Here is a 15817-nt window from a genome sequence, read left to right as displayed (position 1 = left end):
AGTGTGTTCCTAAGGGTCTGTGCACACCTAGACGACACATCACCGCACGTCAATCGTGCACGATTCCGCCCGGTCAGTAGTCGCCTAGGCGTGCACCGATCGTGCTGTAGGTGTGCCATTATTTTCTAATTGCAACCTAGTCGCGCCGGGCGGATTGCGCTAAAACAGCCGCGCGTTGTTTACCTTTTTTCTGTGATTGCTGTGCGGATGTCACCCAATTGAAATCAATGGGGCTGCACGGCAATCGCGGCCTGCATAGTGCAGGACCGTGCAATCCCAGGACTCGTGTTCCCGGATCGCGTAGGCCTGCACCGGGCCTGAGTCTACTTTATTGACTTTGCTTGGAATGGCTCTTAAAGGAATTCACTGCCCTTTTGTAATAAGTTTCTAAGGACTGAGCAGTTCTGTGACCTTTATAAATGCACAGTACAGCTTTATGCATTTATGTGCTCAATAAACTTCTAAATGATATCTAATTTCTGTACAGCAGAGGGCACATTATTCCACATATAACATATTATAACACTAGAGCCAGACAGGAGTGACCCGCTTATGTTTAACTTGAAAAGTGGCATTTTCACGAGAACTACTAGAGTTGCCGCTGCGACTGGGCCCTGGTGCTCCACCAATTTCCTGAAATCATTAGTCTGTATTGTTTTTTAAAAAAAAGCTATAAGCAATAGATACGGTTTCACCTCCTTCTGTATGATACCCAGTACTGTTCCCTAACAAGTGTTCATTGTCATCCTCAGGTGTCGCTGATCAGTTGCAGACAAACTATGCAAGTGACCTAAGGAGTATCCTGAAGACTTTGTTTGAAGTCATGGCCACCAAACAGGAAATCGATGACAAAGGGAAACAGAAAAAAGGTAATTCATGGCTTGTTTTTAATTCTTCTGTAAATGCATGGACATTATTGAAAACTATATTTTGCAGACTGGCTACAATGAAATAAGATCTGTTTTTTTCCCCCACGTTTTGTAAAACTATAGTTAGAACATTGAGGGCCCATTTACTGCTTTGCAGTGCGTTGCATTAAGGCCATTCAAATAAATAATCTTCCAATACACCCCAAAATGCTAAAAATTGCGCACAACCATTTTTTTTTTTAGTCCCTCACAACATTTTTATTGGGTTTTCCAAAAAAGGAAAACAGTAGTAAGATTGAGTGCAATGGATGTTAGTACCTAACTTATCTCACAGTATCGTACAATTAAAAAAGGAAAGACCATACAATTGAAATGCATAGCAAGGTTAGTGTAAACACGTGATTGCCATTCTGATTCGAGCATATCTTGCCACTTGGAGGGGGTAAGGATAGGATCAGGTGGCATATGTCGGTAATGAGAACTAATTGGTAATGAGAACTAATTGGGATTGCAATGTGTGCAATCCCTACAGTTATTCAAAAGAGGATCAGATTTGTAGATTGATTAAAAAAAAAAAGTGCGGTCATGGTCTACCCGAGGAGACTAGATTTTGAGGAACGTTTTCTGGATATCACTCGGATGACGCCCTTTTTTTTTCTTTTTTTTTTTACCCCTAATGCAATGTTCTATGGTGGATTAGTCCATCCAAGTTTATCTTGTATCAAGCCCTGATGAAGGGGGAGTGATATGTTTTTGCCCCCGAAACACATTGTATGTTTTCATCAGACCTATTTACCAACAATTATTATTGATCTTGGGCTCTTTCGTCTATTTATGCCCTGGCACTCCTTTCTGTAGTGCAATGATTTTAGCTACTGTCAGGTACCTATGGAGGGAAGCTTTAATGTGCTGGTGCTGCCTCGCCAGAGCTAGTTTGGAGTTTTTTCTTAAACTGACAACTTCCAAATCTGAATATTTCCAAGCTTCTTTAAATTTGTTCCGGAGCTCTGATAGGATGCAGTCACTCTTAAGCTGCCCATACACCTTACAATTATCTGCAGCTTTTCTGTGGTCAGATGGAAAAGGTGCAACAGATTCCTCCATCTACACTTAACTGTGTGGATGGAGCAATCTCCACCTGGGCCAATCTGTTGCACTTTTTCCATCTGACCACAGAAAATCTGCAGATAATTGTAAGATGTATGGCCAGCTTTAGGCTCATACGTTTCCACCTAGCTCAGTTGATTTTTAAATTGACTTTTTTGTTTAGCTGGTGCTTGCAGGGAACACCCATGGCCAAATGTTGCTGATTTTAGTAGGAATCAGCTGCAATGCAAGTCTTCTATGGTCAGCTTTAGAAATTCTGAGGCGGTGTGGCCACATATAGAATATACTGGAGATATGTAGATCACACCTAGCAAAATCTTTAGGTATTGTTACAGCATGAAATAAGATGGACAGTTGTGGCTTGACAAACACTCATTAATTGTTTTCTTTCTGGAACATAAAGTACAACTCCTGCCAACATTTTTGATGGAGCGGTCAAGGGTTCATATGTCTGTCAGGTTCTTCTTGCCTTCTGTTTCCTCATTGGAGAGATTCCATCTGACTTTCTATCCCAAGAAGTGAGGTTTTATCTGTTATCCACCATATCCAAAACAAAACATTTTGGCCGATGTTCCACTTTATTAGAAGTCTGTAAGGCACATTCGATATAGATGGTTAGTACTATAGAAACTCAACACAATAGGAACGGAATAATAACCATTTTCTACTTACATGTGGCCCCCACCACCTGATGGCTGAGCGAGTCCAACTCGGGTGGATTAAGAAAAATAAAAAAACAAACCTTAATTCCCTTAATGTATGCAACAGGAGCATCTGTTTTTCCGCCCTGTGTAAGTTATGACTTTGGCATGGTCTATTGAAGAAAGTGGGCAATTTAACGTTTTCAGGACAAGGGCTGTATATAAGCTTTGCTCCCTTTTAGGAAAGTTCATCATTGCTTTGTGTCTGCACAACCCTCTCTTCATCCTTCATCTTTATCAAGGTGCTGCTCCTTCTGTGAAGTTGCATACAGTTGTACAGAGAGCACTGTATATAGATAGGCTTAAGTGCTCCAAAAGTGCATTTACTTGAATAGAAAAATGAAGGCACACAACAGCAATGAAAGGCTTGGAGGGATAGTGATTCTTGGAAGGAAGTTCCACAGTAGAGATGCAGCACTAAAGAAGTCCCCGAGACCAGGGAAGAAGAAGAGAGGACTCCCAAGTTGTGTTTTGAATGGTGTATATTTGCAGACTTGAGCAATTAACGAGGTGCTAGAGAGTTCAATGTTTTGTGTGTTAGAACAAAGACTTTGCAATAGATCAAATTCACAAAGCTTTATACCAAGGATAAGAAACTTTGATTTTATATTTTTATATACACACCAGAATTTTAATATCTCATTGGACTTAGCTGAAAATAAAGGTTACTTTATAAGTATCCTTATCCTGGTGTGTTAGATTTGTAAATTGTAACCAGCAGACAATGGGAGCCGGCATAGGTACAGAGATGAGCTGTTGTATTTAGTGGTTTCAGAAGGTCGCCATTGTAAAATATCCTGTTCATCCGTTATAACTGAGTCCTTCTAGAAATGATCATGGATTTCCAGTAAACTTAAAATACAAAAAAAAAGTACTGCATTGAGTTCTAATAAATGTACGTGTCTGTTGCAAAATTCATTGAAACACACTGCCGCCCTCTTGTGGCAATAGTTCAGAAAGCAATAACACCAGAAAAGGAAAACATTTTTAGGGCAAAGAAATTAAACTGTCACAGGTTTCCTCCCCAAAAACCACCAGTCTCGTTTCGGTCCCTGGAACCCCTTACTTCCCCGTCCCCCTCTCGATGTTGACTTTTAGTATTGACTTTATGTTATGACCATTTCATTGTTTTTACGCCTGGTTATTGCTCGTAAGTTTGATACTTTTAAAAACAAAATACATTTACTTGTGAAAAAAACCAGCAGTCCCACGCAACCATTCCTCTTAACCAGTCATTCTGCTGTCGTCAACCCCTCCCCCCCTTCATCACATACAACGCATGACTAGCGGTCCTTCATTGTACGTGATGACTGAAAGGGCGTCCACAGATTCCAGAGCTGGAACAGGTTTCAACAAGTGTGACTGTTGCCGGCAGAGCAGGGAATGAGGTAAGTATTCCTCTCCGTTAATTCTTTAGACAAGATGAGTGTTAGAGGCTTACTATAGTAGGAGGAGCTACCAATGGTGAATTGATATAAACTGAATGGAGTTCAGGATTAATTGATTTCCACAAATTGAACAAAAAGCTTCCTGTTTTGAAATGCATTTGCATTTTGCATTGTTTTCCATTTTGAGCATGACATTTTATTTTTTTTTTATTTTTTTCCTTTTGTTGAGGTCTGCTGTCTTCTTTGGATATGTGAATGATTTTTCTTTCTTTTACAGTGAGCCAAGGCCTGAGGAGTTCTGCTCTAGAAGATTGTGCTCTCTGTCAGGAAACCATCTCTTCCTCAGAGCTAGCTGCCAAGGCCCGTGATGGTGAATTAGAAGGTATGGACGGCTAACAGAGTAGTGTCATAAAATACATCATTCTAACCACATCTACAGTGGTGTCTGTTATATACTGGCTCGATTCTCAGTAAATTGCACATACTGCATTGGGACTCCTTTGCTTAGGTAAGCAAATTCAGCAGCCAGGGGTATATTTATGTCCGGGAGCTAATATCTTTATTCACTTGCTCGTCTACTTCTCACCACTTCTGCATACCGCAGCCTATATACAGTAGTTCTCTGTTTTACAGAGTAGAGGGAACTCCCTGATTGAGCTCCCCTCCAGGTATTTATGTTCTTTTTTTTTTTTTCTTCTCTTCACACGCTCCCTTACTTGATAGCACCCTGCATGTCTAACGCTGGCCAAACACCTATAGATTATCTGCAGATTTTCTATGGTCAGATGGAAGAAGCGCAACAGATTCCTCCATCTACACTAAGCTGTATGGATGGAGGAATCTCCCACTGGGCCAAGCTTCAGTATCTTGCTAGTCGGCCCACTGGCTCTCAAAACACCTGAACAATGCCTGCATCCAATTAGATTGCTCAGGTATTTTGAAAGCGCAGCGGGGCCGGCCAGCAAGATGCTGAAACTTGGCCCAGTGGGAGTTTCCTCCATCCGTACTTTTTCCATCTGACCACAGAAAATCTACATTTATGGCCAGCTTTAGTGTCCCATTATTGTGCCATTGTGCTTTATTTTATTTTTTCTTGTAAGCTGTGGTGGGGCTGCAATACTGCTGATGTATGGATACTCTTGTTTGCTATGTACTCGGCATACTAATTTATTTCACTGCCTGCTAGAGCAATTTTAGGAATTGAATTCCCTAAAGCACACGGTGTATGTGGGCCTGAGCTTCACAATGCCACTGAAACACATTTTTCCTCTCTATTTGTATTCCCCTCATCCTTATCCGCTGTAAACAGCGTACTTATTGCGTGTGTGTTTGAATAATGTTTGCCGAGCCTCCGACTGAACAATAGACTGCACAGTAATTATACAAAGCAGCCGGCCTAACGGGAGGCAGCTTGGGGTACTGCAAGGCCATACCATGTGTCACTCCAGCGCCAGCATTATGCATTGGTGTGTATAGACATGTGACATCATACAGAATTGTCGCACAAGCCAATTTGTAATTTAATGTTTTTGAAAATGACCATTTTATTTCAATCTGCTTCTCTTTTCTAAAATAACAAGAAAAATAGGTATTTTTCTTACTGACGACCATGACAGCAGTTCTAAAAATTGTTAAAAATCGGTGCTTGCATCTTTTCTTTATCCACAGAGCTTGTAGTAACATTATAGGACTTTCTCACAATGGAAGTTTAATTTTTAGCATAGAATATAACGCTCTTGCAAATGCAAAGGGGTGCTGAGGCTACAGATTTTCCTCCTGCAACCCTGTTACTGATTTTTTTTATGGTTATGGTGAAGTCAGTCCCCTCCACTTTTTGGTGAGGCCTGCGCAATATCTCCAGAACAAAAGCAGGTGCTCTGGTGAAATTTGATTACATCCTTGCAATGTGTTGATAAAAAAAGAAAAATCCTCTCCAAATGAACTAGAGTTGCACTTCAAAGCTCAGTATAACCTAAAGACTTGTTTTGCTGGATGATGTAGTCAGTTATAGTTATTTTCCAATTTGAATTAGATGAGCCCCTGTATGTTTCTTTCTTGTATGGCCTAGAAGTGAAAGTTATACAGTGTATTTAAGCCTTAAAGGAGAACTATGAGGTGAGTGATTTCCAGTCATCCTCATAGTTAGAGCAGACGTGTGACAAAGAACCTGTCACAGGTCGTCCCTATTGATCGAGAAGTGAGCAGAAACATGCAGCCGATCCGCTCACTTCCCGATTTGTCTCCCTGCAGTGAGCAGTGACTTGTCAGTCACCGCTCCCCCCAGGGATTCCCCTCCTCATCTCTCTGATCCGCCAGCGCTGAGTGGAGGAACAGACGGGGGAGGGGGTGGGCACAGCTGGCTCTGCCTATAGATAGGCAGAGCCAGGCAGACCTCTCCACCTCACCTAATAGAGTCTACAGAAGATTTCCCCCCACTGGAAGGGTCAACCTCCTTTGTCCCAGCTGCACTCAGTGGTTCCCCTTGCTGACCCCTACATCAATACAATGTCCTGATACAGGTGATTGATACTCTGGAAAAGATGAGTCGGTGGGTGATTTCTCCATCAGGGCAGTGTCGATGAAAATGTTTTCGTCATAGTTTTTGTGAGCTGCATGTTTTCAGTAATGAAAACTGAAAAAAAAAGTTAATAGGACCAAAACTATGATGAAAATACATTGTAATTTTCTCTACTGGAGATTTATTCGACAAAACTAGAATGAAACTAAAACAATTCAGATGACTAAAATAGCGACTAAAACTAGTTTGTCATCTGAATTGTTTTGTTATGGATTCACAGATACCGGTGTTTCAGTATCGAGTATGAGTAACCATATACATGTATTTATTTATTTTTTATACTCGCGGATACCGAAAGTCCCCATTAAGGAAGTCAGCAACGAGTCATTATTCGCCCCCCAGCTTCCTAATTGGCCAAAAAGCCGGCTCCTTGCTTCCTCGTCACCTGGTGACGTGGGAGCATGGAGACGGCTAATCGGAAAGTCATTACACGCCTTTCGGCTAATTAGGAAGCTGGGCAGCGTGCAATGACTCACAGCCCATCTTCCCAATACCGCCATCGGGAGAATTCGTTATCGGCGCCGATATTAGTATTGTTGCATAATATAATATTTTAGTTGACTCATTCTACACTACATTTAGTCAACTAAAATCTAGTGGGTTTAGTTAATTTAAGAATTTCTCTAGAATTCCCAATCTCATTATATATTTCTAGAGTAAACATCTGTTACCCTGTTATGATATATAATATGTCTTTATCTTAAAAATAGATTAAATCAAGTCTTTTATAAAGAAACGATAATATTGAGTATTTTCATCCAAGAACCAGTAATAAGTTAATACATAATATGCATTGATTTATAACAACTTGCATATGTCTTTCTTCATTCTTTCAAGCAGAAGTGCAACTCTAAAATATTAAAATGAAAAATTACATTGGCTGTAGTGCCATTGCACATACTGTATGACCAATTAGCCGTCTATTCAGGATGGAACCGGAACTGAAAGTCCAAAGAGATGAGTTCTGATTGGATCTCTTCCCAAATAGGCTCTCCCTAACATTTTTGTTCTCGTTTCAGTTAGTCGGCTAAAATGTCAGTATGTTTTCATTAAAGTTTAAGTCATCATAACTTCGTTCTAGTCACTGAAAAAGTGTTGTTGATGAAAATGATTAGTCAACGAAATTTACACTGATTTGAACGTTTTTAGATTTAAAGCAGTCCCCAAACCCTGCATCTTTCTGACACCAGTACAAACACTGCTAAAATACTAAGGCGCAAAGGAAACACTGCACACTATATGGACATAAAACTGTATTTCAATAGCCAACGTGCTCCTGTCCCCACCCTAAGACCACCCACTTCTGAAGTGTTAGACCCCAGCAGGCTTGTTCATAGTTGTTGGAATGAAACCCATCAGTGGTGGGTGGTCTATGGATAGGGACACAAGTATTTTGGATTTAAATAAAGTTTTATGGTGATGTCTGTGGTGAGCGGCATTTGCTTTCACCTTACTGCTTTTTGTGGAGCACAGATGGCTCCCAACCCACTGGCGGAACTACCAGGGTCGCACCGGTCGCTATTGCAACCGGGCCCTGGCGTTCCGCCATTTGGGAGAGCCCAGCGAGGAAGAAGTGGGCCCCCCGAGATAGTGCTGCTCCTTCCCTGCCGCACAGCCACCCGCAGGATGTACGGGCGGCTGTGCGGCAGGGCAGGAGAGGCTGTCGCCAGTCCCGCAGAATGTGCTGCAGTCACCGCCGGGCAGCACATTCTGCTGTGTGAGGACCCTCTCATCCTAGCCAAAGCCGCAGAGACGAGGAAGAAGGCCCTGCAGGAGAGGGAAGGTAAGTCTGGAGAGGGACGGGGGGGCGCGGGGAAGTGTGTGTGTGTGTGGGAGGGGGAGGAGCTGGTAATATTCTGCAGTGCTGACTTTTATTATAATGTATTGCTTGGGACCGCATAGCTGGTGATATTGTGCATTGCTGTATGATGATTATACAGCAATGCAGAATAGCTCCAACTATGTAGAACTACAAGTCACAGCAATGCATTATATTTTTCAGTAGGGATACACCAGTGCCAATACCGGGCATTTTCACGTGTACTCATACTCGTGAAAATGCCCCGATATTAAACGCAGATACCGGTGTTCTGTCGAGAACGCTAACCTAGTCGAATTTGCCGATCTCAGCATCTGCGATTGCGCACAGACCAATATTATCGAGGAAACCGGTATTTATTCACAAAGTATTTAGTTTACGGTAAATCGTTAATTGTGACTGTTAATAATATTCCGTCCATCATTTACTGCCATGGACGGCATATAAATAAATAAATGCTGTTTTCCTCGTTAATCCCGTCTGTACGTAAGCGTGGATACTGGGTCAGCATTCTCGACGGAACACCGGCACTAAAATTTTAAACAAGCGGCTGTCTGAGGTCCCACGCTTGCTGGGGACCTCGGCAGCCTTCCTGTTAACCATGCGGTGCCATGGGGGATGGGGGGGCCTTCATGGTTTCTTGCACCGGGGCCCTGAAGGTTCTAGTTACGCCTCTGCCCATTGGTATTGACGATGGCTTTATGATTTCTTGCACCAGGGCCCTGAAGGTTCTAGTTACGCCTCTGGCACTGTACCCAGACAAGGAGACTGAAAATTGTGCGGAGCGATGAATTGTCGCTAGACAAAAAAACTGCTGAAATGTTGTTTAAAAGGTTTGGGCTCCCTTCGGTGTCCAGTGCCTCTCGCTTTTCAAGGAACGCATACATTGCACATGACATGCACCTGGTTGCATACCCATGAAATGAAAACCGTGTGATCAGAGAAATGTATTGGTAGTTTGCTTACTGTAGGTACTCAGTGATTGGGTTTACATTAAGATGAGTACTCCTGTGACGAACCTTTTTATTGTTTTCAATACAGATCCTCCTGACTGGGTCCCAGATGAAGCTTGCAGTCTGTGCACTGCATGCAAAGCTCCTTTCACAGTGATACGCAGGAAGCATCATTGCCGCAGCTGTGGCAAGGTAATATTCTGTCTACCATAGACCATACTTCTCCATGCACCAGTTTCCAGCACTTTAAGGGGTTTTCCTCCTTCAACAGATGGAAGCAATACAATGTAACAACATGCACAAAAAGCTCTGGGGTTGATTTATAACTAAAATTGGGAAACGGACATTTTTTTCTTTCATGGCAACCAAACACATTCTACTATTTTTTCGGTTTTTTTTTTTGTTGCTCAGGATATTAAAATAACACATTATTGCATGGTTTATTGAATAGATAAGGGGCTCTAACGACCCCTTTGCCAGTTCCTGCCTGCTGTTTTTCAGGTAGGTTGCAGTCGAAGTGTATCTCTCATGCTGCTTTTAAAAATTCACATTAGAAAGTAAAAGCAGGCATTCATTTTATTCACCCATTTCCTTTTGTGTAACTAGAAAATCTCTGACAACTGGGGCCCCAACATCCGTTCTGCTACCCCACCCCTTCATGCTATTGCATAAACATAAGTGGGTGCTCTCATTGGCCTCCTAAGGTGCTGTTTGTGGGACATAAATTCACAGAATGGATGAAGCAGAAGTGCACTGCAGATCTTCAGTTTCCGATTCCTCTCCAGCACGGAGAACAGCGAGCAGCATGGAAGTGAAATCACCACATCTCACTTCAAATCTAATGAGACCAGCAGCCAGAGGCATCTTTAATTGACCATACACTACAGATATATATCTGTGAGGCACAGGGGGATGTTTAGGCGCACACACCTACTAGGAAGTGCTATTTTTCAAGAAGAATTCAAGACAAATGGTAAATATTTCTGGGTACTGCTTAGGCACAGTTAACATTTCCATTTAACATTTTTAAGGTTTACGTATTCTTTCATTACTGATATACAATCTTTACAATCTAGTACCTTTTACAAATGAGTATTGAATACCTCATCTCTTTCTCAGTGGGCCTTAAAGTAAACCTGTGCATAGTTCATGCATAGTGAAGTATATGCGTATTCTAAACAAGTAGTAAACGCACAAGCCCTCAATCATCTCTTTATCGAAAAGCATTGCAGAGAAACTAATTTTCAAAGTTTACAACATGGGCAGTAAAATCTCAGCTATCTATAGAAAGTAGATCTTGGCAGCCTGCCCGTCTTTTAATGTAAACACATCAGGTGTTCTAAGCTGTAAGAAACCTGCTGAAAACAGACTTTAGAATCTTTATTGTGCATAGTCTGAAAACGGGTGGATCAAGTCAAAGCCCGTACTTGGTATGCCAGAAATAGATTTTATGTTGGGCTGGAATAACCTTTTAAACATCCGGTTTATGAGGGCTTTGGGCTGCCTGTTGGTAGGTCATCAATTAATATTCTTGTCATAGAGAGGTTGTGCTGTGTAGACTACAGAAAACTGCAGTGGGCCTGTGTAATAATCATGAATAAATCACACCCGTTCTCATGCCGTCTTCACTGCACTTCCGCATATATTTTCCAGACATTAAAGCCGGAGTGAATCATGAAACAATTACCGGGCCCCCGGTGAGACGTCATTGCATGTAAAACAAAGGGTAATTTGTTAGAAATATAATGCAAGTTGTTAAATCGTGCTGCTACATCTCATTTCTCACATTTATATTCTGTGCTTGTACATTCCCACTTACTGCAAGGTCATCAGAAAGGCGTCCGCCGCTGTGTGTAATGCATAGTTCTGCATTAGATGTGGGTGATCAGAGCTGTAGGGATGTGTATCTGGACATGCATGTTCCACATCAGCTACACTAAGTCATGCTAGGTTTCATGTATGAAAATGTCTGTTCCTGGCAGCCAACCACATTCTCCCTCCCGCCTTCACTTAAGGTCTCGTTCACACCTAGGCGTATTGCATATGCGCGTCTGTCGCGCGACCGCGATTCGCGGTAAAAAAGTTGCGCGTTTCCGAAGGCTACTTGGCTGTATCCCAATGGAAACGCGCAACAAAACGGCCCAAAGTAGTACCTGTACCTTTTCAGGCGTGGGCCGTTTTGTAGCGCGTTAGGGACAGGCGGAAATACGCCAAGGTGGGAATGAGACCATTGAATACAATGGGATTTATATTTTTGAGCGTTTTGTAGAGCGTTCGTCGAGCGTATTCTTGGCAGCCTGCCCGTCTTTTAATGTAAACACATCAGGTGTTCTAAGCTGTAAGAAACCTGCTGAAAACAGACTTTAGAATCTTTATTGTGCATAGTCTGAAAACGGGTGGATCAAGTCAAAGCCCGTACTTGGTATGCCAGAAATAGATTTTATGTTGGGCTGGAATAACCTTTTAAACATCCGGTTTATGAGGGCTTTGGGCTGCCTGTTGGTAGGTCATCAATTAATATTCTTGTCATAGAGAGGTTGTGCTGTGTAGACTACAGAAAACTGCAGTGGGCCTGTGTAATAATCATGAATAAATCACACCCGTTCTCATGCCGTCTTCACTGCACTTCCGCATATATTTTCCAGACATTAAAGCCGGAGTGAATCATGAAACAATTACCGGGCCCCCGGTGAGACGTCATTGCATGTAAAACAAAGGGTAATTTGTTAGAAATATAATGCAAGTTGTTAAATCGTGCTGCTACATCTCATTTCTCACATTTATATTCTGTGCTTGTACATTCCCACTTACTGCAAGGTCATCAGAAAGGCGTCCGCCGCTGTGTGTAATGCATAGTTCTGCATTAGATGTGGGTGATCAGAGCTGTAGGGATGTGTATCTGGACATGCATGTTCCACATCAGCTACACTAAGTCATGCTAGGTTTCATGTATGAAAATGTCTGTTCCTGGCAGCCAACCACATTCTCCCTCCCGCCTTCACTTAAGGTCTCGTTCACACCTAGGCGTATTGCATATGCGCGTCTGTCGCGCGACCGCGATTCGCGGTAAAAAAGTTGCGCGTTTCCGAAGGCTACTTGGCTGTATCCCAATGGAAACGCGCAACAAAACGGCCCAAAGTAGTACCTGTACCTTTTCAGGCGTGGGCCGTTTTGTAGCGCGTTAGGGACAGGCGGAAATACGCCAAGGTGGGAATGAGACCATTGAATACAATGGGATTTATATTTTTGAGCGTTTTGTAGAGCGTTCGTCGAGCGTAGAACGTGCTACAAAACGTTCAGGTGTGAACGAGGGCTCAGTCATGCTGGAGACAACCAATACTAGGTTCCCCTGGGATAGGGGTAGGCAACCTCTAGCCGTCTCTATCACTGCAGTGATAGAGACAATGAAGATGACGAGCACGCCAATGGAGTAAGGACTGATGCTTTACAGCAGGCATAATCCATAAACGTAGCAAAGTTTAGGGCTGGCAGCAGCAGACAGTAAGCATATCCATGAATGTAACAAAGGTCTGGAAAGGCAGCAGACAGTAGGCGTGTCTGCGAACATAGGAAAGGTCTGGAAAGGCAGCAGACGGTAGGCGTGTCTGCGAACATAGGAAAGGTCTGGGAAGGCAGCAGATAATAGGGGTAATCCATGAATATTGTAGCAAAGTACAGAGAAAGTGGCCGACAGTAGGCAAAATTTGTGAACATAGCAAAAAATCTGTAAGCGGAACAAGCAGACTGATCGGGCGCACTTGGTCAACAGTAATGCCATCTCACTCACAGAAGCACAGGCTGAGAATCTTGAAATCAGATGTCTGCTGTGCCAATGGCCAGGGCCAGGGGGCATGTGCCAAGACAAGTTGCAGGCAATTTACAAGGGAGCTGAGCAGAGAACAGGGCAGCAGCAAGCAACAGGGAGGCTGTATCCCATTGTCCACCAACCAGGATGCAGTCTGGCAGGAGGGGAGCAGCAGTGCCATGCCCCATTTCTCTGACAACCAGGTTGCATGCTGGTGTAGGGAGGAGAGACACTGTGTCCCGTTGTCTGGTAGTTGTCATGCAATGAAGAAAGACTGTGGGCTGCTGGTACAGAATTAAATATATGAGCCTCCTTACGGATATTGCGATCTATTAAAAGAAAAAAGTCAGATTAAAAAAAATAGAAGCCTTAAAGTAGATCTACACTCAAAACCTAGAATCTAAATATGTGGTTTCACAAGTCATTTTTCAATTAAATCTGGTAATCCTGTCATATGTGCCTCTGATGGAGACAAAATGGCCGTGCTGACACCTATTGCTCAGGCATGGTGTCGGCAAGTATTTACCATAACACAAACAGCATAGGTCTCCACTACAGGCCTACTTCATAAAAGGATTAGCAGGGTTATGCGGATAGGCAGGTTCCAGTGTCCACTTCTATGCCAACTTTTCATTGTGAAGGGCTCATTTCATTGTGAGCCCTTCCTTGGTGCGAGCAATATGTTTTTCCGATATTCTGCATTGTGAGCCAGATAATTGTTATGTATTTCATTCCTCTCTTCCAGATCTTCTGTTCCCGCTGCTCTTCCCATTCTGCCCCACTACCACGATACGGGCAGATGAAACCAGTCCGCGTCTGCACACACTGTTATATGTTCCACGTCACTCCATTCTACAGCGACAAAGCTTCAATCTGATGTCCTGGCACTTGCAGGCAGACGGCTCCTAAGTCTTGTTGCTTTTGACCCACGCCAAGAATTACTGCGAGAAAAGGATTTTGCTGGAGGCATGCCGGTTTTCATTTAAACACATCCTAATACCTGTACAGAGAAGTTTAATTTATGGGGTTTTGGTCTTGATTTCTTAAGCTGCTAAAGGAAAGGATGAAATGTCTGTGGCTTGCAACTTTAGTACAGTCTTCCAAATGTTCTGGTTCTGACACGACAGACACCACGACACTATAATGCTTCGAAGATCCTCACTGCATCACTGATTACCTTAAATGGTAAAGATTACCAGATCGATTGTAGCATCTGTCCCAGCACACAGCTCTGAGGCATAGCTGCACATCTGTGTGCTTGTGAACACTGCCGTCACCTGCACAGTCACGCTTCCATTGTACCTTTTTGTCACCGTCTCCCCTTCATTTAAGGAAATGCAAATTGAGCAGAAGATTGTTTTGTGCTCCAGAAGAGAAAAGACAATTTGTGTACAGAGCAATATTTTGCAGTGTCGGGAACGAGGTGGGCTTGAAGTAATTTATTTAGTAACGATTTTTGCTTTTTAATTTGCAAAGTTAAAGGTAAACTCCTTTCAAAACAGATATTTCAATATTTCATTTTTAAATTTAGTGGAAAACATTGTTCTTGTTTATTTTAGGGGCTTTGTGGGGAAGAGGCGTTATCCCCTCCAGAATTACCAGTTCTGTACAACTAATCTTATTACAGGCGCGATCTTGGTACGCTGTGCCCTCCATGGATTTTGATCCACCAGATAGAATTCCGGAGCTTCATATGCAACCTCATTTGACTATGGAGGGCCAAACATTTTGCATTAAAGAATGAAGGAAGGCTATTGTCTCAGCTTAGGATAACTGTAATTATATGGTAATGAAGCCCTTTTGATACACACCCAAACACAGACCTCAGATCAGTGCCTGGAAAGAGATGGACCCTCCAAAATGTGAAATGTTAAAGTGGCATGCAGAGTGGGCTACAGGGTTTGGACATGGTTGGGAGGTATAAAATAGATGGGGAAGGTGAGGGGCAATTGGGGTTAGTTGCACTATAATTATATACCTTTACACCCTTTGGGAGTTGCATAGGACCTTTTTGAGTGCATTTAGATTGTGTGTCCATTAAGCAACTGATCCTCCTTCCCCCATTGACAGATTGTTCTCTTTTCACAAGGAGAAGATAAAAGTGAATTCTGAACCGCTTGTGGGCTTTTTAGTCAATCAGTAAAGTTTTTCAAGAAAACAGTGGTTGGTCCCACCTCTGCAGAGCACACACCATTGTTGTCCTATCTCTCCCCTTGGTGAGATATCACTGTCCTGGCACATCCATGTGGTCACATTAACTAGAGCCAAGTGCTTGTGATCTGAGAGCACTAAATTACAGTCCCAGTAATGTCTACAGTTCTTATGTCCTCCTCTCCATTCTTTAAAGAAATTCAAGCTTAAAGGGAGTAATATGTTTTATTCATGGCCATTGTGGTCATAAAGCTTATTCTAACAACCAGGAGTTATGCCAAGGGAGCACCGGAGAGCTATCTGTTGATCAGGACACTCTAATGTGAGAGGTGCCTTGTTAGGTTTGGAGAAGCACAGAGGCACAATCTGCCACAAGGGAAACCTCAAGGGGGTAAACTGAGTGACTGAGAAATTAGTCGTTGCCTTATCCCACCAGTCCTTACGAA

The 15817-nt window shown here is 42.7% G+C and overlaps 1 protein-coding gene across 2 annotated transcripts in view; it reads left to right on the top strand.

Annotated features, from left to right (window-relative positions):
• Positions 1–14610, top strand: part of ZFYVE28 (zinc finger FYVE-type containing 28) — a 173751-nt gene extending 159141 nt beyond the window's left edge. For both annotated transcript variants that reach the window (XM_018563274.1, XM_018563275.1), the window contains exons 11-14: positions 753–869; positions 4343–4447; positions 9504–9607; positions 13966–14610. In XM_018563274.1, coding sequence (XP_018418776.1) covers positions 753–869; positions 4343–4447; positions 9504–9607; positions 13966–14097 — 458 coding nt within the window. In that variant the 3' untranslated portion in view covers positions 14098–14610. The remainder of the gene's footprint in view (positions 1–752; positions 870–4342; positions 4448–9503; positions 9608–13965) is intronic.
• Positions 14611–15817: the final 1207 nt, after the last annotated feature.

The sequence above is a fragment of the Nanorana parkeri genome, unplaced genomic scaffold, assembly GCF_000935625.1.
Source record: "Nanorana parkeri isolate BGI_ZX_2015 unplaced genomic scaffold, ASM93562v1 scaffold647, whole genome shotgun sequence".
Classification (NCBI taxonomy): Eukaryota; Metazoa; Chordata; class Amphibia; order Anura; family Dicroglossidae; genus Nanorana; species Nanorana parkeri.
Note: the sequence above shows the minus strand (reverse complement) of the source record. Positions and strands in the feature narration are given on the sequence as shown.